This window comes from Hipposideros armiger, unplaced genomic scaffold (assembly GCF_001890085.2).
Source record: "Hipposideros armiger isolate ML-2016 unplaced genomic scaffold, ASM189008v1 scaffold_388, whole genome shotgun sequence".
NCBI classification, from domain to species: domain Eukaryota; kingdom Metazoa; phylum Chordata; class Mammalia; order Chiroptera; family Hipposideridae; genus Hipposideros; species Hipposideros armiger.
Genome location: NW_017731738.1, coordinates 122298 through 145559, shown reverse-complemented (window position 1 = coordinate 145559; position 23262 = coordinate 122298). Strand labels below are relative to the sequence as shown.

The following is a 23262-nucleotide window of genomic DNA, read 5'->3' as shown; positions in this document are numbered from 1 at the left end:
ATGGCAACCCACTGCCACAGGGGCTGCAGCCTATGCCGTCGCCAGTGACTCACAGCAGCCCAGCTCCAGGTTGAGATGTTGTTCAGCATCTTAGCTGTGGAGGGCAGTGTCACTGGCCCTCATATGTGGGATCTGAACCGGGGCCCTCTGGCGTCCCAAGCCAATTCTTAACCATCGTGCCACTCGGCCGGCCCAAAACTTTTAATAATAGTTAAGGAAATGGTATGTCCAAATATTCAATTTTAAGTTGTTTGTGTAGATACATTTCTACCCCTTACATTACCCCCAAAGCTTCAGTAAAGCCTGCCACTCACAAATGCCTCGCAAGAAAAGTTTTGAGGTAAAATAAAGAATTCCACATCTAGATGAGAAAAAAACCTGGGAATGGGGTCCATTGGGATGGAGGGGACGTTGGGGTGGGGCATGGTAGGGGGAAGGAACTCAGGACTGACATAGCCCTACCCGGTGGTCAAGGTACCAGGAGGAGCTCTCTAGCATAGACCAAGCTCTGTCCCCATCCCCAGCACATATACACACAAGATCTAGGGACCCCTTTCTTCTTAATCTACTTTTCCTCAGGCTCACTTTCCTTCTCAAACTATTTAATGTAGATGTGAGGTGGAGCCCCAAGTCTCTGTGTACAGCCTTGTTTTCATCCTCTGAAAACTCTAAACCTTGCCCACAGATATCTTCCATCTATATGTGTATGTCAATAGGTTCCAAATCTGTATCTTTCGTTCAGACTGTTCTCCTCAGCTGCAGAGCCATATATCCAATAACCTACTACAATAGATTCTCTCCCTGAATAGCATTCTGGTACCTCAAACTCAGCATGTAAAAAAGTTAAAACCATTAAAATGCCTTAAAATATATATTCTACTTGGTGGCCCAGAAATTCTACTTGGCAAAATAAAATCTCCCTCAATGTTTTGTTTTAAAAGATTAGTGTGCTTAGAGTCATCAAATTACTATTTTTCCTTTGGGCCTAAAGTGAAAAGATTCCTATAAAGTTATACAACTCCTTACTAAATAAAGGGATTTTACTAAATAAAGGGACATTATTTGTGATAGCAAAAAACTAGAAACAACCTAAATGTTTTATCTGTAGATTTAATGCAGTCCTAATGAAAATCCTAGAAGGTAGGGTGTGTGTGTGTGTATGTGTGTGTGTGTGTGTGTGTGTGTGTGAAAACTGACAAGATGATCCTAAAGTTTATATGAAAATGAAATGGGCCAAGAATAGTCAATATAATCCTACAATCTTAAAGTTGGAGGATATGCACTATCAGTTATCAAGATTTATTACAGGGGCGGCGGGTTAGCTCAGTTGGTTAGAGCACAGTGCTCACAACACAAAGGTTGCCAGTTCGATCCCCACATGGGCCGCTGATCTGCGCCCTCCACAACTAGATTGAAACAACTACTTGACTTGGAGCTGGTGGGTCCTGGGAAAACACACTGTTGCCCAATAAAATAAAATTTAAAAAAAGATTTATTAGAAAATTACAGTAATTAAGACAGTGAAGTAATGGTGCAATGATGGACAAACCATACAACAAAGGGTCCAGAAACAGACCCACATATTATGGGCACTTTCTTTTTTAATGAAAAAGGAGACACTGCGGAGCAGTGTGGGAAAGGATTATTTTGTCAAAAAAAATCACCCAAGGGCCGGTCGAGTGGCTCAGCTGGTTAAGAGCTCGCTTGGGACACCAGCTCTGAGCAGCAGGGCCCCAGTTCAGATCCCACATGAGGGCCAGTGACACTGCGCCCTCTACAGCTAAGATGGTGAACAACAGCTCAACCTGGAGCTGGGCTGCCGTGAATCTCCGGTGAAGGCATAGGCTGCAGTGGGGCTGGCTGGCAGCTGGCGTGAGCTTTTGTGAGCCACCGTGAGTGGCCATCCAATGGCCATCGAGCGACTGCCTCTCACGGGAACAGCGCAATGATAAGACCAACGTGGGCCAACATGGGCCAGTGAAGCAACGTCCTCCACAACTATACTGAAGAACAAAAGGACAGCAACTTGTCTGTTCCCCTTCCCCGATTCCCCAATTAAAAAAAAAATCTAAAAAAAAAAATCACCCAAAATCTGGAAATGCTGCAAACAGAAAGCAGCAGGGCCTGCCAAACATTAATTATCCAGGCAATATACTTTTGCTTAACTCATTATCTATTCTTGATTAAATGCTAAAACTCTGTGAAGTCACTTATTAACCTATAGATTTTGTCTGGTAATGATGCAAAAGATTTCTGGTTAGTAGAAAAGGTTTGGTGTTGTCTTATAGACATTAACCAGTTTTATATCAAACCTAACAATCTTATTCTAATGTCATTTTTTCAAATGCCTATAAATACCTGTGATTGTTTTATGTGTCGATTTGACTGAACCACAGGGTGCCCAAATATTTGGTCAAACATTATTCAGGGTGTGTCTATAAGGATGTTTCTGTTGAGAGTAACATTTGAATAGGCAGACTGTGTAAAGCAGATTGCCCTCTCTAATGTAGGTGGGCCTCATCAAATCAATTGAAGGCCTGAATAGAACAAAAAGGCTTAGTAAGAGAGAATTTCTCTCCAACTGGCTGCCTTTGACTGGGACATTGGAACTGAAACATCAGCTCTTCCTGGGTCTTAAGCCTGCCTGCTTTCAGACTGGAACTACACCATCAGCTCTCCTGGTTCTCAGTCTTTTGGACTCAGACTAGAACTATACCATCAGCTCTTCTGGGTCTCTAGCTTGCCAGCTACAGATCTTGTGACATGTCAGCTTCCATAATCCTCTGAGCCAATTGCTTATAACAAAATCTCTCTATCGCTATCTCTCTATATATCCCCCCAATTCTGACTAATATCTAATTTCCTCAAATGCTCATTGAACATGCTTTACCATTCTGCTTATTAATGAGTTAAATAAATCTTTGACATATGTTCATTCTATATTCTTATAAGAATCTTGCTTTCAACTTTTTTGAAATTGTACTTTGACAGTGTTTTCAATAAAAGGCACTGGATCAATTGGATAACCATATCAGAGGGGAAACTAATTTTGACTCCTATCTCACACCATACCCAAAATCTATTCAAGGTGACTTATAAAAGGTAAAATAATAAAGCTTTTAGACAATAACATAAGAAAATACATTCGTTATTTTGGGGTAGGCAAAAAATTCTTAAATAGGGCATAAAATGCATTAACCATAAACTATGAAAGTGAATAAAGGAAACCTCATTTAAAATGGAGTTCAGAGGCCAGGAGGTAGAGCTCTCATGTACTACCACTTGATGTCAATTACATACCCCAACAGGAAAAGAATGTACCTAGAATTCCCAACAAGAAGTGTCTCTACTTTACTATCCCAGCTGGAGAAAGGAAGATTTCTCCTTGCCTAGTAATAAACCAAGCCAACTGGAACTGTTGCAATTCAGCCATTGAGAAGCCATCACCACCCTGAACACTCTCTTGCCTCTCTTTCCTCCACTGGACTTTCTTTCAAAGCAACTCCTCCCAACTTCTTCCTTTTCCTCTATAAAGTACCATTCTTTGCCTTTGTTTGCTGGACTTGCCTATAGTTTCTGCTACAGCATACTTGACCTGAATTACAATTCTCCGCTTATCCTGAATAAACTCATTTTTGCTGGTAAAAATAACTGACTGTTTTATTTTTAAAGTCAACATTACAAAAAGATAAATTGAACTATATTAAAGTTAAGAATTTCCGTTTATTGAAAGACACCATTAAGAGAATAAAAGGGCAAGCTACAGAGTGGAAAAAGGTATTTACACTAGATTTCTCTAACAAAAGAATCATATTCAGAATACACAAAGAGCTCCTACAAATAGATAGCAAAATGACAGACAAACCATATGGAAAAATGGGTCAAGGACCTGATCAGGCAAGTCACAAAAGAAGATAGCCAATAGACATATGAAAAGGTACCTGGACTCTACTAGCTATCAGGGAAGTGCAAACTAAAGCCACAAGGAGATACACTACACATATACTAGAATAGCTGAAATTAAAAAGACTGACAACATCAAGAGTTGGCAAGGAAGTAGAGAAACTAGATTTCTCATCTATTGTGGGAACGTGAACTGTTATCAATCTCTTTGGAAAAAATACTGGCAATACGTACTAAAGCTGAACATATACATGCCCTATGACTCAGCAATTCTACTGCTAGGTATCTACCCAACAGAAATACATGTACATCAGTCAGTAAATTTATTTTTAAAATTCAAAAGAAAGGTAAACATCAATTCAGGATAGTGGTTACTTCTGGGGAGAGAAGATGAAGAGCAAGGGAGGGAAGGGAGTGAGATTAAGTAAGAAGGGCTATATAAAAGCTTCAACTTTATCTGAAATATTAATTTCCTTAAAAGAGAACTTTAAGTAAATGTGGTAAAATATTAAGATTTCATAAGGCTGTATGAGAATAACATGGGTGTTATAGTATTCTTTATAATTTTCTATATGCCTAAAATATTTCATAAAGAAATTTTTTTTAATCTTGTGGAGGAATACTCAGAGAATGTTTAGGAGACATTGATTTTTCAAAAAGATTGTAATACAAATATACAATATGCCAATATTGTGTATGTAAACATACCACATATACACACACATAAATTGATAAGATGTAATGAAACTGGCACTTTATCTCTGTGCTATGCCTTTCCAAAATCCATAACCACAGTCTAATCATGAGAAAAACATCAGACAAATCCCAACTGAAGGACATTCTACAAAATACCTGACCAGTGATCCACGAAACTGTCAAGGTCATCAAAAACAAAGAAATCTGAAAAATTGTCACAGCCAAGAGGAGCTTAAGGAGACATGACAACTAAACATAATGCACTATCCCGGATGGGATCCTGGAACAAAAAAAGGATGAAAGGTAAAAACTAAGGAAATCTGAGTAAAGTATGGGCTTTAGTTAATGTATCGATATTGGTTCATTAATTGTAACAAATGAACCATAATAATGTAAGATGTTAACAATATAGGAAATTAGGTATGGGGTATATGGAAACTCTGTACTATCCTCACAAAATTTCTGTAAATCTAAGATTTTCTAAATTTAAATTTATTTCTTAAAAAGTCAAGTAATTTACCCAAATTCATACAGCTAGTAAATACCCAAACCAAAGTTCAAGACTGTCAATGACTTCAAACCCCTGTACTTTTTCCACTACACCAAACCGTTCCAACTTTACTTTCTCCAGGATTATATAGATATTTGTATGACTATCTAAAACAAGTTCCTTAAGGGCAGAAAAAAAATTAATTTTCCCCTCGCACACCATTAGGGTTCAGTAAACCAGCTTAAGTTATCTACTCACAGAAGGAAAGTCACAGAGACAGACCTAAAGAATGAGGCTTTGAGAGAACTTGATCAGGTCAGACCTACCATACAGCCATCTCTATACCGCCGGCTCCTCTGAGAGGCCGGCCCCATCGGCTCTGCCTGGGCTTAGGACCCATCCAGTTCTGCAAGGGTCCTGTGCTGCCATCTACCCGTAGCTAATAAGCATCGACCTACCCTGCTGTATTTTGGGAACCGGAGAGGAAGTTTGAGACAAGGCTCAAGCGCTAATTAAATTACAGAACATATGTAACTGTTATATATTGTAGTTCACTCGACACTTGTATAAAGCAAAGGCCCTACTCTTCTCCGGTGATTTCAAACTCTTCTCAGTATTCACACTCAAGATCCTAAAATTCAGACTTCCTCGCTGACTCACCTCCCCAGGTACAGATCTGACTCTATTGCCCATTTCCCAGAACTCAGGCTCTCCTGCACAGCGTTAGGCTGCAGAAATCCGTCAATCTCACAAACTTGAGACCCCACCGCCCAGATTCCCCCAAGTTTCACACACCCCTGAGACTCCTTGCACCCTACCTTGCAAACACCACAGACCTCTCCCATTAGGGCAAATGAGCGCGCTAACCCAGACCTCCTCTCAAAGAGGTTCAAGTTCCGCAGGCAACTCACACTAGCGCGAAAGCCTGGGAAGACTTGGCCGGGTGAAGCTCGGAGCTCTCAGGCTAGCGCTTTGGCTCCGGCTCCGGCCCCCAACCCCCGCCCAGATCAAGTCCGCCTAGGCCCACAGCCTGCGGGCCGAGGCCCCACCCCTCTAGATCTGTCATCACAGAAGCCGCACGTGGCCGGGGTGGGGCCTCAGGCGACCTGCAGCCATCACTTTGTCTCCCTGGCCATCCATTGGGGCCACCGCTACCAATCAGAGCCAGCGGATCCGGGCTGGAGAACGAGGGCCCGCGTGAGACTCGCGGGAGAAGGGGCGGAGGGAAGAGAGGCTTCGAGATGGGAGGGGGCTCGTGGTGGAAGGGGCCTGGCACTGGTTTTGCCAGGCTGGAATTCTAGGGGGCGGGTCCTAGTGAAAGGCAGAGACCAAAAGGGGGCGGGGATTAGGGGGTGGAGCTAGGGGCAAGCGGAGGATCCCGGGGAGAGGCGGAGTAGACCAGAAGGGGCGGAGCCACAGGGGGCGTGGTCTGAGTTAGAAAGGAGGAGCCCAAGGAATTCAAGAAACTAGGAAAGGGGACGAAACCGGGGAAGGTGGGAGGTGGGACGTGGGAGAGGTTGGGCCCTGGCGTTGCGGGGGCGGGGCTCGGACTAAGGGGCGAGGTTTGTAGGCCGAAGCTGCAGCTAGGGCCGCTTGGTTACTGCACCAGTCCACCACTACCTCCTTAGGTGCAACGGGACTCCCGGAACTACAGGTGTGGGGCGGGGTGCGGGTGGAAGAAGGTACAAGGACGGCGGTACGCTTGGGCAGACATAGGGAGGTGGGGGACACGTTATGGAAGAAGAGGATCTGTAGACTTCTGGAGGGAGGAAGACAGAGTTGGGGAAAGAATTAAGGGCTCAATGTGTGGGCTAGGAGGTGCATTCTTCAGGGCCTCTTGTGGGGGAGGGGCGGGAGTGCTTTGTGGGGGTGGAAGGTACTATGTGAGGGGGTGAAGGTCGCTATCTGATGTGGAGTGTTGAAGGCATATTTGAGGGGGAGGGGACCTGAAGGCACTTTGCAAGAAGTGGATGCTGTGTGATGAAGGGTTGGTGGTCCAGAGTGTGAGAGCCAGGGAGGGACTGTGTGGAGAAAGAAGGTATGGGGCTGTGAGCACTGTAAGAGGGGAAGGGGTTGTTGGTTCCAACTAATTAGGGGGGAAAACCCCTAATGCTTTGAGAAAGTAATAGTCTGGGGCATTGTGGAGACTCCAGGAAGATGTTTGTGTACTGTGTTCTAGGAGTGAGGGTGATGGAATTAGTGGGGTGAAGAAGCCAGTCTGTAGTGCTTCTGGCTCCTCAGCTCCTAACTCTACTTTCTGACCTGAGCACTCTTAGAGAGGAGCCAGGCCCTGCGTGCCACCAGGCCTTGTGCTCAGTCCACTTTGAATCTGTCTGGCTGAGACTGGGGTTTCTTCCCCAAGTTGGTGTCCCTGGGGACCCTTCCCCCATTTGGTTCCTGTTAACCCCCCACTCTAGTTCCTGTTCCTTCCAGAGCCTGCCTTGGTCCCTATCTTCCCCCTCTCCCCCTCCCCCCTTTGCCCTGCCCTTACGCTCTGGGTGTGCTCATTTCCCACTTCCTTCCTCGCCCCGGGGCCTGGCCTGGTCCTTGCCCGTCTAGGAGCTGTGCCCTGCCCCAGACTTTATACTCAGTGGCCAGAGATCCTAGTAACCAGCAGCAAGGCCCAGACCCCACCCCTTACTACTATCAAGGTCTTTCCTAACAGCCCCCTAAGTGACTGGTAGCCATATTTTTACTGCCCACAAACTGATTTTCTCCACCCTTTTCCTTCTGTTGGGTGGGGTACCTTAGGGGCCTCAAAAATTCTGGGCTTCTGTGGGAGGAGGGAAATAGTGAGGCGTACTGAGGGTCTTTGATCTGTGTTTTGAAAAGTGAGCCACAATTGTAGACTGAACTAGGGAAGGGATGTGAGATTCCAGCCTCAACTCGGGGAGGAAGAAGGAATGGCTTCTCATAGTCCTGGCTTGGAAGCTGACTGTCAGAACTGAGATTAGAGCCTGGTCCTCTTGGGGGCTCCTCTCATTCCCTGAGGGAACTTGATGTAGTGCCAGAGTTTTTTTTGCCCCTGGGCTTACTGGGAAAGGGTGAGAAAGGCCTGTCTTGCACAGTGTGGCTGAATGAGTGTGACAGTGTTGCTGAAAAGGGGCCCCAAGCCAGCCTCCTCTAGTTGAGAGACTATCTGGCAAGGGAGGGGGTTCTGAGGCCAGACAAAGCCGGGGTGGGGTGGGGTAAAGGAGGGCAGGCTGATGCCTTTTGAGGTGGAGCTGATTGCTATGGCAACACAGCTTCCCAGACTGTCTGTCAAAGAGGCAGGCCTAAGGCAGACTCACTCCAGCTTCCTCAGGATTGAGGCATTTGTGTGAGTGGGTGGGGCATGAAGAGAAAAGGCATTAGTTTGCTGAGCTGAGGCTGGAGTATATATCTTTTCTTCTTTGGTACAAGCAGCAAGGCATTCAGACGCTTGGACCCATCTTCTGAAAATGGATATGAATGAACAATAGCCATTAGAATTATAGCAGTATAAGGCCAGAGTTGTAGAAGCCCTCAGTTGTCATCATTTATGCAAACCCCTCATTTTACAGATTTGGAAATTGATGGCCAAAGAGACTGATTTTCTCTGTTTCACAGTGAAAGAGCAAGAGTTAGGACCCAGGTCCCCTGATTGTTGTTCCTAATTGTTTCTTTCAGCCAGTGTTTATTGAGCACCTATTATGTGCCAGACATAATTGATTCTGGGAATATCAGCATGAACAAAACAGATAAAGGTGCTGCTCTTGTGGAGCTTCTATTATAATAGAGGAAAAAAGAAATGAAGAAGTGTGTTTGTGTGTGTGTGTGTGAAAGAGAAAGAGCGAGAGGCCAACTGTTGGTAATTGTTATGAAAAATAATAAAGCAGGGTAAGAGTTAGGGCAGCTAGGTAAGGCCTCTTGATTGTACCATGCTGGTTTTCCAGGACACACTGAGACCTAGAACATCTTTGATCTTTCCCCCTGAACTATTGCTCCCTGACCTTTACAGGTAATTAAGGCCTGGGCCTATGGTAGTGGCAGTAAAATAGAACAAGGTGGGGTCATCAAGGGATTATTCCTTTCCTACTGTGTTCTGTGTCTACCTGTCTACCCAGTAACTTTTACATTTGTACTCTGCAATTTTGTTCAGGGTGTTGAAAATTTCTTTAATCCTGTTCCTTATCATTGGGGAACCAACAAGGACGTCAGTCCATGCAACTGCATTCTTTTTCAAGGTTTTTCGCCTGGTCTGAGGTGAGGAGAAAGGAGCCTTGAGGAACTAACTTACTTGCTTGTCCTTCCTAAGTCTAGGGCACAAGGAGGAAGTAGGAGGAGGGGAACCTCTTTTTACTGTCCAGTGTCGACCTCAAGGACCTTGGGCCTGCTGTGGCCTCTGAACTATAGAACAGACTCCCCCTCTTCTGGAGGCACAACCAGCTGTCCTGGCTGATGCCAGTTCTCCAGGGCCTCAGTTTGAATCTTCCCTCTTCTGGCTCTGGTGTTTCTCCTGCTTCTGTGAAAGACTAGGAGAAAAAGCCTCCTAAGTTCCACAGCATCTGATTTGCTGAACAGTGCAGAGGGAAAGGTAGACAATGCTATTTTCTTAGGTTGCCCCTGGAGCAGCCCCTCTGAAAAGTGTCTTTGTGTGCCTAATCCTTACACAGGCTTCCATCCTGGTCATTCAAAGAGTAGGAGGACAAGAATTAGGAATGCTGGTTCTGCTGCCACTTAATTTGGCTGGGTCTGGGCTGGGCCTGGGGCCCAGTGACTCAGGGGGAGGGTGGAGAGTTTCGAGGGAGCTGTGAGTCATGGGGGTGAGCTTGAGTTGGGCATATGTCCCCCGCTCTGGGCAGAAGCCTTCCTAGTCCACTTCTTCTGAGTGTTCTGCCTCCTTGAACAGGGGCCTGTGAATAGAAAGAGTACTGACAGAAGGGATGAAGCACAAAGAATGATGTTTAGATCTCTGAATTAGAATGTCTCCCTTGGGGCTCCTTCAGTGAAGGCAAAAGAACATCAGTATAGAGTAAGAGAAGGAAGAATACCATTTCTCAATGGAAGGAGATAGTATCCCACTTCAGGACCTTTTCATCTGCTCTGCCATGAAGGAATCTTCCTAGGCTCCAAGAGTTCTCTAGTCTCTGGAGTCCTTGTTTGCAAAGCAGAGAGAGATGAATGGGAGTGGGGATATTTGGGGTCTGGTGTGGGAAAACTAGGCCGATTTTGGATGTTTTCCAACTGTTTGTGAAAGCCCTAGGGCATCCAATTAACCAGCCTCGGAAGAGGAAGGGCGGGGGGAGAAGTGGGAGGCCTATGTCTTTAAAAGGGTTAAATGGCTGGGCAGAGAGCTGCTTTGGATTCCGGCAGATGAGGAGTTAGGAGATGGGCGGGGCGACCCTGGTAGGCCTGCCCTCTTGTGGACCAATGGCCGTGCATCTTTTGGTGGGGGCGTGCCTCACACTTGAGGTCGTGGGGAGGCTGGCCTCCTATGGGCCAATGAGCACGGTCGCTGCCATGGAGGGCGTGGTCTGAGGGGGGCGTGGCGGCCGCGGCCGCCGCGGCGGGGGTGTTGGGTCGCTGGGCGGGGCGGGCGGCCCCATCAGCTGGTAGGAAATGGCCTGTGAGTCAGAGGGGCAGCAGAGTCGGCAGCGCGGAGCCGGGGCGGCCACCGGGAGGGACAGTCGCGGGGAGGGGCGCAGCAGCGGCTGGGGGGCTGCGGGCGTCAGGGCCCGCTAGTGTTGCATACGAAGCTGAACAGAAAAGAGCCTAGCAGAGCAGGGCTCAGCCTGAGCCACCCTTTGTCTGGGTTGGGGGCCCGTGCGGGGAGGATCGGGGATTCGAGGGGAGGGACGGGACTGAGGGGCCGGAGCAGCGACCGCCGTGGCGGAGCCAAGTTGGGAGCGGGGTGAGTGTGTACTAGGGGAAAAGAGCAAATCTACGAAGCTCCAGTAGGGAATGGGGCCTGTCCCAGGCTATGGGGAGGAGAGGGGTGAGAAAGGACCTGGGAGGCTAAGCAGGGGGTGGGGGTGGATGATCGTCCAGAACAAGGAGTGTAGGAATCAGGGTGAGTCTGCCGGGTTCAGTTTGGAGGAGGTGCTGAGATCTGCTCCCTCTCCACTGAGGGTGGAGGGCTCTAGGCCAGTGGCCAAGGAGGTAGTGAGAGAGCAGAGACTGACCTTCCTACCCACAGTGGTGGTCCATAGAAACAAGCCCCTTAGCTTGTGTGGACCTGTGTAGGGACAAAATGTAGAGCAGCTGGCAGCCTTTCTCTCTGAACTAGATGAAGGTGGAAAGCACATGGAGAGGAATTCTCCTTGTTACTCTTCTTGATCAGGGTAGAAATGCACATCTTTAATACTGAAGGGGAGGGGAGAGTGAGCCTGGAAGCTTGTACCTATACCAACACCCACCTACTCTACCTCCCAGGCCTAGCAGGTGTCTAAGGGTACAAACCCCATGGTATTCTGGGACTTGTTGTTTTTACTGGTCTTGCTCCTTTGGCATGTTGGGAGCTGTAGTCTTTGCCAGTCAAAGCCTGGCACAGCTGTTTGATGCCAGCTGCTGCCCACCCCCTGCACAGAGAGGAGGTTTGGCCTACCCTTCCCCCTAAGTCCTGCCCCATGAGTCAGCTTGAAGCCATGGTCTAGAGCCAGACTGGCTGGGTGGCAGGGAAGTGAGCCTTAGATCTTCTCATTGACAGGGAGAGAACTGAGAGGGCCCTGGGGTAATGAGCAGATGCCAGGCATGCTGGGGTCAAGTTGGGCATCATGTCATCACCTGGCTTCCCCAGGGCAAGAGCTCAAGAGACCAACTGGGATGACCTGGAGGTGGGAGAGCTAAGGAAAAGGCCCTCCCTGAGTCTGTCTGGCTTGGGGAGAAGAAAGGAGGGGTAGAAAGAGTACAAGTTGTACCCACTGACAACACTGCCATTGGCATGCTGCCCTTCCCAGCCACCGCACCCAGCACAAGGAAACAGAATTGTCTTAGGGATCCCAGTTCTAATGAGAACTTGGTGAACTAGGATAGTGTAGGGTGTAATGAAGGAGAAGCTCTCCTTAGTGAAAGAGAGCTTTTTAGGCCCTGGGTGCAAATCTACCCCTTTCTCCCCACCCCCACCTCTGTTTTCACTGATTCTCCCTATACAATTAATCTCTCTGCTTCTCTCATTCTGGGAGTTTTTCTCTGCATTGTCAGGACTGCTACCCAAATCTCTGGGGCCTGCAATCTGCTTTTTTGAGCCCTGCTATGTTCTTATCCCTGTGGTTGGAGTTGCGTGGAGTGGGGCACAGATCTATCCTCAAGAATCGTGTGGTCAGTCTAGGACAGGGGTTGGCAAACTGCAGCTTGTGAGCCACATGCAGCTCTTTGGGTATGTACATGTGGCTCTAAAGTAAAATTGAAAATGAAAATAAAACTATCATAGTTTCATTTATAAAATTTTTAAAGGATATTCACATAGTGATGATTTCATTTGTTTTATGGTTCTCGAATAATTTTTAAATTGTTGTGAGGTACAGGATTGGCTCTTCCGTCTCCAAAGTTTGCTGACCCCTGGTCTGGGAGCTGTCTTACCCACAGAGGAAGCAGAACTGTGACTGAGTTGCAGGAGATAGTGACACTGCCCTAGGTGAGGTCTCAGAGGAGAGATATCTGTGGTCTGGGGTGGCCAGAGTAGGCTTTCTGGAGGGGATGGCACTTGGCCTAGCCAAGGAGAAAGGGTAGGGCTTGGGTAGGCAAACAGGGGGCATTCCTTGAAGGAGAAAGGGCATTGTGGATGTTAGATGGAAGCTTGATCCTGGGAGCAGTTTTTCCTCCCATGAAGGAAAATGAAAATGGTCTTCAATTTGACATTCCCCTCACCCAGTGTAGGCCCCTGAAGGTGGACTACTTGGTGAAGATGATCTTGTGCCCTGGCAGAAAAGCAGTGGTTTGTTTTTTGGGTGTTGAATGTGTTGGAGAGGAGTAGAAAGGTACCCCCTAGATGCTTCCAGCTGTCTGACTGCCACTGCCTTATCTCTAGTTTGCAGGGCCTAAGGGGAGGGGTAGACCCTGGAAAGTGCCTTCTGGCAGTGCCTCCTCTCCCTCCCACCCCAGACTTGTTTTTGGTTAGATTTGTTGCGTCCTGTTAAAGGGACAGACTGCTTGGGTTAATTGGGAGTTTAAGGCTGGAGGGCCTGCTTTGAACTGACCTGAGGTTTGTACCTCTGAGTGTGAGAGGAGTGGGGGGAGGGAGTTTCTGCAAGATACCTGCCCTTAGGGCTCTGGGGTGGTACTTGTCCCTTTGGAGATAGACATGTGAGAAGGAGTTGTGCAACTTGGTGGACTTTACTAGGAATTCTGAATTCTTGCCCTGGCTACCTCTTAGCTGGCATGGTCTTTTTGGAGCTGGGGTATCTCATCCCCCTTCCCATTCAGAGCAGGAGTCCCCAAGGTGGTGGCCCTGACAAGTCGCCATCCTGCCTCAACTTAACAGATCCTTATTACATTGAGCCAAGACCTACCTCCCTGTGACTCCTTTTGAGCCAAGACCTGCCTGCCTGTGACTCTTTATGTAGCCCAGTTCTGCTCTCTGGGCCCTGGATCCCAAGACTGCCCTTCTGTTTCTGAAGAGCTCCTCACATGGGAAGAGGATGTCTTATGGTATATTCTATTAGGCCACAATAGGAGAGGAACCTTACCACTGACTGCAGGGATCCTGGCTTATGTTTGTTTTTCTTTCCTTAGGGTCCAGCTGAGCCCAGGAGCTGCACGGAATGGTGGCAGTCACCTTGCCAGTGCAGCGGGCATGGAGCAGACTGCAAGCTAGGAGAGCAAGACATCAATCAGAAAGAGGGAACACACAGCTAGGCTTAAGGCCTCTTCATCGGGGTGAGTGCCAGGGAGAGGGAGGGGGAGCAGGTCCAGTAAGAAATCTGAGCTAAACATGTCACCCTTTCAGAAGTTCTGGGAGTAGCCTCTATATTCCATTAATCCACCTGGGGATTTGGAAACCTTTACCCCCAGGAACCCTGCAAGGTCACCTCTTCAGGCCAGGGGAGGACCTGAAACTCAGCTGGGAGAGAGAAGACACATTGATTCCTCTGACCACCTTTTCTTCTCTTCTCTTGCACAGATGTCCCCAGGCCCCCCAGCCCAGGCCCAGCATAAAGGCTGTGGGGGGGGGCCCCCCTGACCCAAGGCGGGGCTTCATGCGCCACGTGCAGGCGGAGCCATCTCCATCCTCAGAGCCAGAGGCTGGCCCTTCGCAGCCTGCAGTCAGGCAGGGGGCCCTCCAGGGTGGCCTGCTCATGGGCTACAGCCCAGCAGGGGGGGCAACATCCCCCGGGGTCTACCAGGTATCCATCTTTTCCACTCCAGCTGGTGCCTCCGAGCCTCATAGGGCCCTGAAACGGTCAGCCCCATCCACTGAGGGTCCCCGAGAGCTGAAGAGAGGCCCTGGGTTGGGGGCTAGGGAGGGCCTACCCCCTGAAGAACCATCTATTGTGGGGCTATTGGGCTCAGAGGGGCTGGGGCTGGAACTGGGTGTGGCCAGCCAGCATTTCTGCCATCATGGCCTCTGTGTTGTGGAACAGGGAAGTAGCGCCACCTCACCTTGGACTTCAGGGACCCAGAATCCCCCCTGGCCCCCATCAAATGCTTCCTGCAATACTTTGCACACCAGAGACTGGGCTTCCCCAGATCCAGGGGGACAGGGGTCCCTGAGGGAGTCCCCAGGGCAAGCCCCTCCAGGCCAGCTGCACACACTTGACACTGATTTGCACAGTCTTGCACAACTAGGGGGTAAGAGCCCAGTGGCTGGGGTGGGCAATGGGGGCAGCCCCTGGCCTAGGGAGTCCCCTGGCACTGCCAATGGGCACAGTCCCGAGCACACACCCCCTGGCCCTGGACCTCCAGGCCCCTGCCCCACCAAGCGAAGGCTGCTTCCTGCTGGAGAAGCCCTGGATGTCAGCTCTGAGGATGAGGGGCCAGCCCCTCAGAGGCGCCGGGGAGCCCTGGGTCACCCTCCTGCTGCCAACAGTTCTGATGCCAAAGCCACACCCTTCTGGAGCCACCTGCTGCCTGGGCCCAAGGAGCCTGTTCTGGTAAGCCAGGAGAGAAGATGTCAACTATTTTTTAAAATTTATTTTTAATTATAGCTGACACAATATTATATTAGTTTCAGTGTACAATATAGTGATTCATTTATATGCCTTACAAAGTGATCACCGCAATAAGTCTAGTAATCATCTGTCATTGTTCATAGTGATTATGATATTATTGACTCTATTCCCTATGCTGTACATTATACCTCTGTGACTTATTTTATAACTGGAAGTTTGTACTTCTTAATCCCCTTCCCCTTTTCTGCCCAACTCCCTACCCATTCCCCTTTGGAGGTGGTCTACTCTTAAGTGGCTATATGTGTGGGAAAAGGTGAAGGGGGGCATATTCCTATGAAAGCTTGTAATCAGTCCTTGCTCCCAAACATACCTGGCCTCCACCCAATCTCTTTCTCTAATCTTTGTTCTCCATAGGACCCTATAGACTGCAGTCCCATGGGGCGGAGGCTGAAAGGTGCCCGTCGCCTGAAGCTGTAAGTGACCAGCTTTTCCCTCTGCCCTGTGTCTGGACAATTCTCTTTCCCACTGCTGGGTAGGGGACCCCAGGACAGGAGCCCTAAATAATGGCAAAGCGTGGGGCCTAAGGACATAAGCAGGCATCTCAGCACACCTCAAGCCAACCCACTGTGTGTTTCCTTATTTACCAGGAGCTCCCTTCGAAACTTCCGGAAGGGACCAGGCCTGCTGAGCCCCCCCAGTGCCTCCCCTGCTCCTACCCCCACTGTCAGCCGTACCCTTTTGGGCAACTTTGAGGTAGTTCCCTTTGGATTCCGTGATTGGTGGTGGTTGTGGGGGTGGGGATCTTGTGGGGAGTGGGATGGTGGAGTGTGGCTTGGATGGATAAGGAAAAGAGCTGGCATCTTTCTCAAAGTGTGTTTTCCCACATCAGGAATCACTGCTGCGAGGGCGCTTTGCACCATCTGGCCACATTGAGGGCTTCACGGCAGAGATTGGAGCTAGTGGATCCTACTGCCCCCAGCATGTCACGCTGCCTGTCACTGTCACCTTCTTTGATGTTTCTGAACAAAATGCCCCAGCCCCTTTTCTGGTATGATCTGATTTCAACTCAAAATCAGCTCTTGAGGATGAGGGGTTGGGGTCAGGAGGTATTCTTCACGGAAATCTCTAGTAAAAGGCGAAAGATTTATGTGATCTGAAGAGAAACTAGAGTATAGGAGGTATTCTTTAGGTGTTCCTCACCTAGGAAAGAGTCAAGGCAGTGGGGAACACTCTAGTGTGGATCCCAGAGTGAGACTGTGGAGATGGATGAGTATTCAGGGCTCTCTCAGTACTCACCTTAGCTGATGGCTCCATGGCCTTTCCAGGGCGTCGTGGACCTGAACCCCCTGGGGAGGAAGGGTTACAGCGTGCCCAAGGTGGGCACCATCCAAGTGGTGAGTTTTCCCTGAGGTGGGGGGAGGGGGGAGTGGGGAGAGGAAAACAGCCCCTAGGCCCTACCAATCTTGCCTGTCCTGCCCCCAGACCTTATTTAACCCCAATCAGACTGTGGTGAAGATGTTCCTCGTGACCTTTGACTTCTCGGACATGCCTGCTGCCCACATGACCTTCTTGCGCCATCGCCTCTTTTTGGTGCCTGTGGGTGAGGAGGGAAATGTTAGCCCCACCCGCCGCCTCCTCTGCTACTTGCTGCACCTCAGGTGAGGACAGGGCTCCAGGACAGCTGGGGAGGCCCAAGTATCCTTTCCCCAACCCAGGTAGCCCTTCCCTGAATAGGATCTCTCCTTGCTTCTCTATTGTCTGGGTCCTTCCTTTGATCACCCTATTCTCCTCTAGGTTCCGGAGCTCCCGCTCAGGCCGTTTAAGCCTGCATGGAGACATCCGCCTGCTTTTTTCCCGCCGGAGCTTGGAACTGGACACAGGGCTCCCCTATGAACTGCAGGCTGTGACTGAGGCCCCTCACAATCCACGTTATTCACCTTTGCCCTGAATGCCAGTGCCCTGAACCTATGTGGGCCAAGGACCAGCCCGTCATACTCCATCCTGGACAGAGCAAACACGTGGAGAGGTGGCGAGAGACCCTTCAGGCTTGAATTAAAGCCCTCGCCATGCTCATGCCCAAAGTGATTATTTGGGTGTTTAAAGCTTCTGATCCTTACCACAATCTGCCCTATTCTGGGTTCTCCACGTGCCTGCCCCCTCCCTTCGAATTCCCAGGCCAGCTTAGGTACTGGGGAGGAACCGAAGCTACCCTGAGGTTGTCCCAAGTTCCCAGGCAAGTCATGCCAGTGTTGCCTCCCAGTCCTGGGCAGGGGCCACTTATTATTTTATTTATTTTTAATTTATAATTTATTCAAATTGGATTGCCTTGGTAACCTCCCAAACTTGACAATTGGCATTGCCCCTCCTCCCTTCCCACTCTCAGATATTGCTCCAACCTCAGGAGTTGAAGAGGCTGATGTTGGGACTGGGGAACTGCTCTCCCTCAGCTGAGGGCAGAGAGGTTATCCCAGACGGACTGAGTCACTAGCCAAAGACTCAGTTTCCCCTGTCCTTCCCTGTTTTTTTCACTTCCCCTACCCTCTGACCCCTTTCTGAAGGCCTTGTGCGCGCGCGCACGCGCGCACATGCACATGCGGAAGCTGTGTGTGTGGTATGTGTGTGAGAAAGAACGTTCATGCATGTGCACACACATGGGGGTTAACCACCCCTCATCTAGGGCTCCAGACTCCAGTTGTCCCTCTCCTGCTTGTGTCTCCATACTTTGGGGTCCTGACTGAGGAAGGTGTTCAGGGGGCAGAGTCAGGGCCATGGACCGGGGTGCCTCCTCTCACCTGGCCAGACTCTGACCTACCTACCTCAGCTGGGGGTGAGGGGCACCCCTCAAACCCAGTCATGTGGTTCCCAACTACCCCGTTCCCCACTCCAGACACTGACCCAGCCTTAGCCCTGACTTCTGGGGCTAGGTTGAGGGGAACAAGCATTTGCTGAAACTTGAAAAAAACAAAAAAAAAACCACACACACACGGGGAAAAAAAATTGTACCTGGTACTTTTTTTTTTTTTTTAAGAAAGAAAGAATAAATTCTTGTTTGGAAACTTGAACTAAGTCCTACTTTTTCTGTTGGGGAAAGCATGGGAATGGGGATAGAGGGCCTAACTGGAGCTGGGACTCTACCCTTTCTCCCAGAGAGGGGGCCTGAGGCTATGAATGGAAGACCTCTGAATGGGATGGTCTTCATAAGGTCTTCCATGAGGCCCTGCTGATTCTTAGGGTTGGGGTTGATTCCACATAATGGGATTGGGTGGTGAGGAAGGTTCAATATAAAAGCAGAACTCTCTGGATGTGGATATGGATTCTTATACTGGTTCTGTTGTCAATGATTTTAGCCCGTCTGAACTTCAGTGCCCTGATGTGTAAAATGAGGGTGACCATACAAGTCTATTAAAGGATGTGCCAGAGCTCAGGGAGGTGTGCAGGGTGACATGCTCCAGACAAGGCTGAATGTTGGGACTCTGTGCTGAAGTCTATGCAAGGGGACCAGGATCTATTAGGCCCTGGAAAGAGGTAGAAAAAGCTATGGTACCTTGGGAAAAGAGGGAAGTGGTAAATCTCAGTCCAATCATCCGGCAATGTTAGGCCCAGTCACTATGGCAACGCGAATCGGGTAAGTCCCCAGTGGGAGGGCTGGGTACAACACAGCAGGACTGCCAGAGAATGTCACTATGGCAACTATGGCTATTGGAGTCCGCTCCAACCCCCTGGTCGCTATGGTGACAGATGGGGACGGTTATACGCTCGGAACGGTGAACTGAGTCTCTCGGGTGGGGGTAAACAACTCTGAGAGATATTTCTGGGCCACTTGAACACAGAAAATAGCTTCCATTCTGGTCACCATTTCTGAGATTTGGGCATGATCAGAGAGAACCAGAACAAGTTCTAACCTCTGGCTCCCTGTAGGTCTGCGTTTCCCAGGGAACAACTTGATGCACGCCTCTGTCAAGTAACGCTGATTGGCTGAGTGTGGAATGGGGCGTGCACGGAGTGAAAAGACGACCGGAAGTACATCGGGGGATTGGAAATACAGGAGGAAAGGAAAAGCTTAGGTCCGGGCTTCTAGAGCGACCGCTCTACTCCGCGTCTCGTTGGTTCCGGAGGTCGCTGCGGCGGTGGGAAATGCTGGCGCGCACGGTGCGGGAGACTGGGGCCCTTTTGCTCAGGGTAAGAGCGAGGCAGCTTACTCCAACTGTTGCGCCAGAGATCACCTGGGTCCTCAGCTGGAAAAGAGAGGAGTTCTAAGTTTGGGGAGAGAACTGGGGTCAGAGGTCATGGTCCCACGTGAACTTCTCTGAGGATCCTTTAGGGTGGCGCCTTCGGACAGGCGCCTAGAGGGGCGGGTGCCCGGCCGGCTGGGATGTCTTATAACCGTCGTCTTCCCTTTAGGGCTCCGTGCAGGCTATTGGCCGCGCTCCGCGCCGCGCCTCCTCAGGATTGCCCCGAAACACCGTGGTACTGTTTGTGCCGCAGCAGGAGGCTTGGGTGGTGGAACGAATGGGCAGATTCCACCGGATCCTGGAGCCTGTGAGAACCTGTTCTGCCCACCCCAGGCCAGCCTGATGCCCAATTCCCTCATGACTTGGGGGATGGGGTGGGACCTGCTTGGGGCCTGCCCTCACCTTTGGCTTGCAACTCTTAAGGCCAGACCTAGCCGGGCCTAGACTGTTGACCATCATACCCATGTTCTCACCTTTTCATATTGCCCTGGCATTCCACAGGTCCCATTCTTGGGAATCTCCCCTACCCACTTTCTCAGCTCTACCTGTCTGCATGGAGAAAGCTACTCTGCTGACTCCCATTCCCTTGATTCTCCCATCCCATTCAGAGGACCAGCCTCACATTCCTATTCCCTTGGGCTTCCCTACCATTGACACCCCCAGCCTTCAGCTTTTCTGGGCACGTTCTGTATGTTGATTCCCTACCCACTCCAGGCCTAGCTTGGATCCCAGCCCTACAACCCCTAGTCTTCTGAAGACCCATGACTCCTCTTCCCAGGGCTTGAACATCCTCATCCCTGTGTTAGACCGGATCCGATATGTGCAGAGTCTCAAGGAAATTGTCATCAATGTGCCTGAGCAGTCGGCTGTGACTCTAGGTGAGGGGTGCAGAGTAACATGGGTGCTCTGAGGCCATTAGGAAGTGGTTGCTGGAGATTCAGAGCTTAGGAGAAAGAGCTGATTGGGACCTGGAGGCCTGACTTTACTCTTCTTTCCTGCTCCTGCATCTACAGACAATGTAACTCTGCAAATCGATGGAGTCCTTTACCTGCGCATCATGGATCCTTATAAGGTATCTATGTCCCTTCTGCTTTATTTACCTCCTCAGTTATTCTCCTGCATCCAGGCATCTTACACTATCTATGCTCCTTTCAGGCAAGCTACGGTGTAGAGGATCCTGAGTATGCTGTCACCCAGCTAGCTCAGACGACCATGAGATCAGAGCTCGGCAAACTCTCTCTGGACAAAGTCTTCAGGGTAAAGAGATCTGAGCCAGAGTTAGTTTGAAGATACATGCTTGGCACTCTTCAGTCCTTTCCGGGATCAAGATTAGTTCTAGGCCCTTCTCAGCATGAGGTTTACATCTTTCTTACACCTCTCTTCCTCCAGGAGCGGGAGTCCCTGAATGCTAGTATTGTGGATGCTATCAACCAGGCTGCTGATTGCTGGGGTATCCGCTGCCTCCGTTATGAGATCAAGGATATCCATGTGCCGCCCCGGGTGAAAGAGTCCATGCAGATGCAGGTGGGGACCAGGGCGGACTTCATGACGCTCTAGTCACACTAGGACCTGGATTCCCTTCCCTATTATGATAGGTACAGTTGCTTATCTGTATAAGAGTTTACTCTGACTTTCTGTTGATTGGGGTCTCTGGGGGCTTCCAGGTGGAGGCAGAGCGGCGGAAACGGGCCACAGTTCTAGAGTCTGAGGGGACCCGAGAGTCAGCCATCAACGTGGCAGAGGGGAAGAAGCAGGCACAGATCCTGGCCTCTGAGGCAGAAAAGGCTGAACAAATAAATCTGGCAGCAGGTCAGCAGAGGGTAGAGCCTGATGGAGGAGCAGGGCATGGGTCTTTGAGGGTTGGTGCTGGGACAGGAGCTTTGGGGTACCCCGACCTCATGGGTCAAGCTCTGTCTCTTTTCTTCTAGGAGAAGCTAGTGCAGTTCTGGCCAAGGCCAAGGCTAAAGCTGAAGCTATTCGCATCCTGGCTGCAGCTTTGACACAACATGTGAGAGACCCCTGGTGGGAGTGGGTAGTAGAAATTGATTAGAAGAGGTTCTTTTATCTACCCTTGGGAAAAGTTCCTGCCTTTGTGGGTGCCACTGAGCCAGGTTACATGATCGCTTGTATTATGATCTTTCCAGGAACCTGACTTTTCTTCTGTACTCCTCCACCCCATCCCCTTCTCTACATCTGTGATCTCTGATTTTATTCCTCCTGTGGCCACAGAATGGAGATGCAGCAGCCTCACTGACCGTGGCTGAGCAGTATGTCAGCGCGTTCTCCAAACTGGCGAAGGACTCCAACACTGTCCTGCTGCCCTCCAACCCTGGCGATGTCACCAGTATGGTGGCTCAGGTAAGATGCCCTGAGGACCCAGCACAGAACACCAGTGCCAGAAACTGAGACTCAACCACCACCACCACCTCCACTTAATATACCATAGAGGTCTTCAGAATGCCTGGAGACCTAGACCTCCCTTAATTCACCATAGAGAACAAATCTTACTCATCCCTGGAGATAGGGAAGCTCTTGTGTCTATCTCCCCCCCCCCCCCCCCAGATACCTGTACTCGTATTCTGAGGGTGGCCCTGCTCTGGTAGTTTGTAAGATTCCTAGAACCGACTCTAAAACTTATAAGACTGACGTGTGAGAGAGGGAGAAAGTAAAAACAAGCTGACCGACCCCAGCCCCACCTTCTTTTTAGCCATTGGTGGGTTGTGTTACACCTTATTCCATATGTCCTCATGATTCTCTCTTCCTCTTCTCAGGCCATGAGTGTGTATGGGGCCCTCACCAAAGCCCCAGTGCCAAAGGCCCAGGACTCAGTCTCCAGTGCAAACAGCATAGATGTCCAGGGCACAGATGCAAGTCTTGATGAGGAACTTGATCGAGTCAAGCTGAGTTAATAGAGCTGGGCTTCACCATAGAGGCTGGGGACAGGGAAGCAGCTCTCCCAAACTCTGGCTCTAGCCTCCCTGCTGAGATTTTGGTTATTATTTTTTTATTTGAACTTTAATCATGTAATAAATTCACCAGTAACAAATCAGAAACTGTTCTCTCTGATTGGGAAATGAAGTTGAGAAAGTGGTCAGTGTTTTCCATGGATGTCCACTCCCACCCTCTAGTCCTGTTAGGTCTTGGGAGCCGATTCCTCCATGAGCAAGAATGAACCTGATGTAATGTGAAATCATCCTTCTTGTCTCCAGAAGTTGTGGGATAGGGTGGAAGGATTAAGCCACGTGTCTACTGAACTGCCAGCTGGGGAATGTAGTCCTCTTACTGCTAAGTGTGGGGCTGTAAATTTGAGCAGATGTTTGGGGGAATTTCTCATGAGAAAGAGGACTGCCTTGGCAGGATAGTACTGCTGAATGCCTAAAGGGTTTTCAGGGACTGACAATCACTCATTCAGAAATATTTAATGATGTCTATGTAATGTGCCAAGCTCAGTGCTAGACATGAGTTACAAAAGCAACTGAGACCCAGCAGTCTCTGCCTTCACAGAATACGAGGTCAGGGAGAGGAGACAAACAAGGAAGCAGACAGAAATACAAAGTGATAAGTGCTGTGATGGAAGAAAATTCTGGTTGAAGGATCCTAGGGGCAGAAGCATATCAGCTTGTGGGCAACAAAGCTGCCAACTCTGCCATTGAGCTCAGGCTGGAAAAATTATTGCATTTGCCAGGCTAGGGTTTGGGGCTAGAACATGCAAAGGCCCACAGCTCCAGAGAAGTTGGAACATTCAGAATTATTTGCTGTGGCTGAATGGTGGGGTGTTAGGGGGATGTGACTATAGGGCAAGGGCCAAATCACAAGGAGATAAAGAGTCCTGAAGAGCTTGGACTTTGTCCTTAAGGTAGGGGGAGATCCATGA

At 49.5% G+C, this 23262-nt stretch overlaps 2 protein-coding genes across 7 annotated transcripts; both read left to right on the top strand.

The window, feature by feature from the left end:
- The first annotated feature begins 6602 nt into the window (after positions 1-6602).
- On the top strand, positions 6603-18218 carry ATOSB (atos homolog B). Of its 6 annotated transcripts, none has more exons than XM_019663245.1 (9): positions 6603-6743; positions 13781-13924; positions 14169-15138; positions 15571-15629; positions 15804-15909; positions 16046-16204; positions 16482-16550; positions 16660-16814; positions 16951-18118. In XM_019663245.1, exons 3-9 carry the CDS (start codon positions 14245-14247, stop codon positions 17102-17104), a joined length of 1596 nt encoding a protein of 531 aa, XP_019518790.1. In that variant the 5' UTR covers positions 6603-6743; positions 13781-13924; positions 14169-14244; the 3' UTR covers positions 17105-18118. The 6 variants fall into 6 exon arrangements, with proteins under 6 accessions (XP_019518790.1, XP_019518785.1, XP_019518787.1 ...); XM_019663240.1 differs by having other exon boundaries at positions 6605-6743; positions 16639-16814; positions 16951-18218; XM_019663242.1 differs by lacking the exon at positions 6603-6743 and adding an exon at positions 10610-10676 and having other exon boundaries at positions 16639-16814.
- A 969-nt stretch (positions 18219-19187) lies between these two features.
- STOML2 (stomatin like 2) lies at positions 19188-22441 on the top strand. The gene is made up of 10 exons (XM_019663345.1): positions 19188-19335; positions 19558-19695; positions 20167-20266; positions 20402-20460; positions 20544-20645; positions 20778-20912; positions 21053-21197; positions 21317-21396; positions 21618-21746; positions 22160-22441. Exons 1-10 carry the CDS (start codon positions 19291-19293, stop codon positions 22295-22297), a joined length of 1071 nt encoding a protein of 356 aa, XP_019518890.1. The 5' UTR covers positions 19188-19290; the 3' UTR covers positions 22298-22441.
- The last annotated feature ends 821 nt before the right edge of the window (positions 22442-23262 follow it).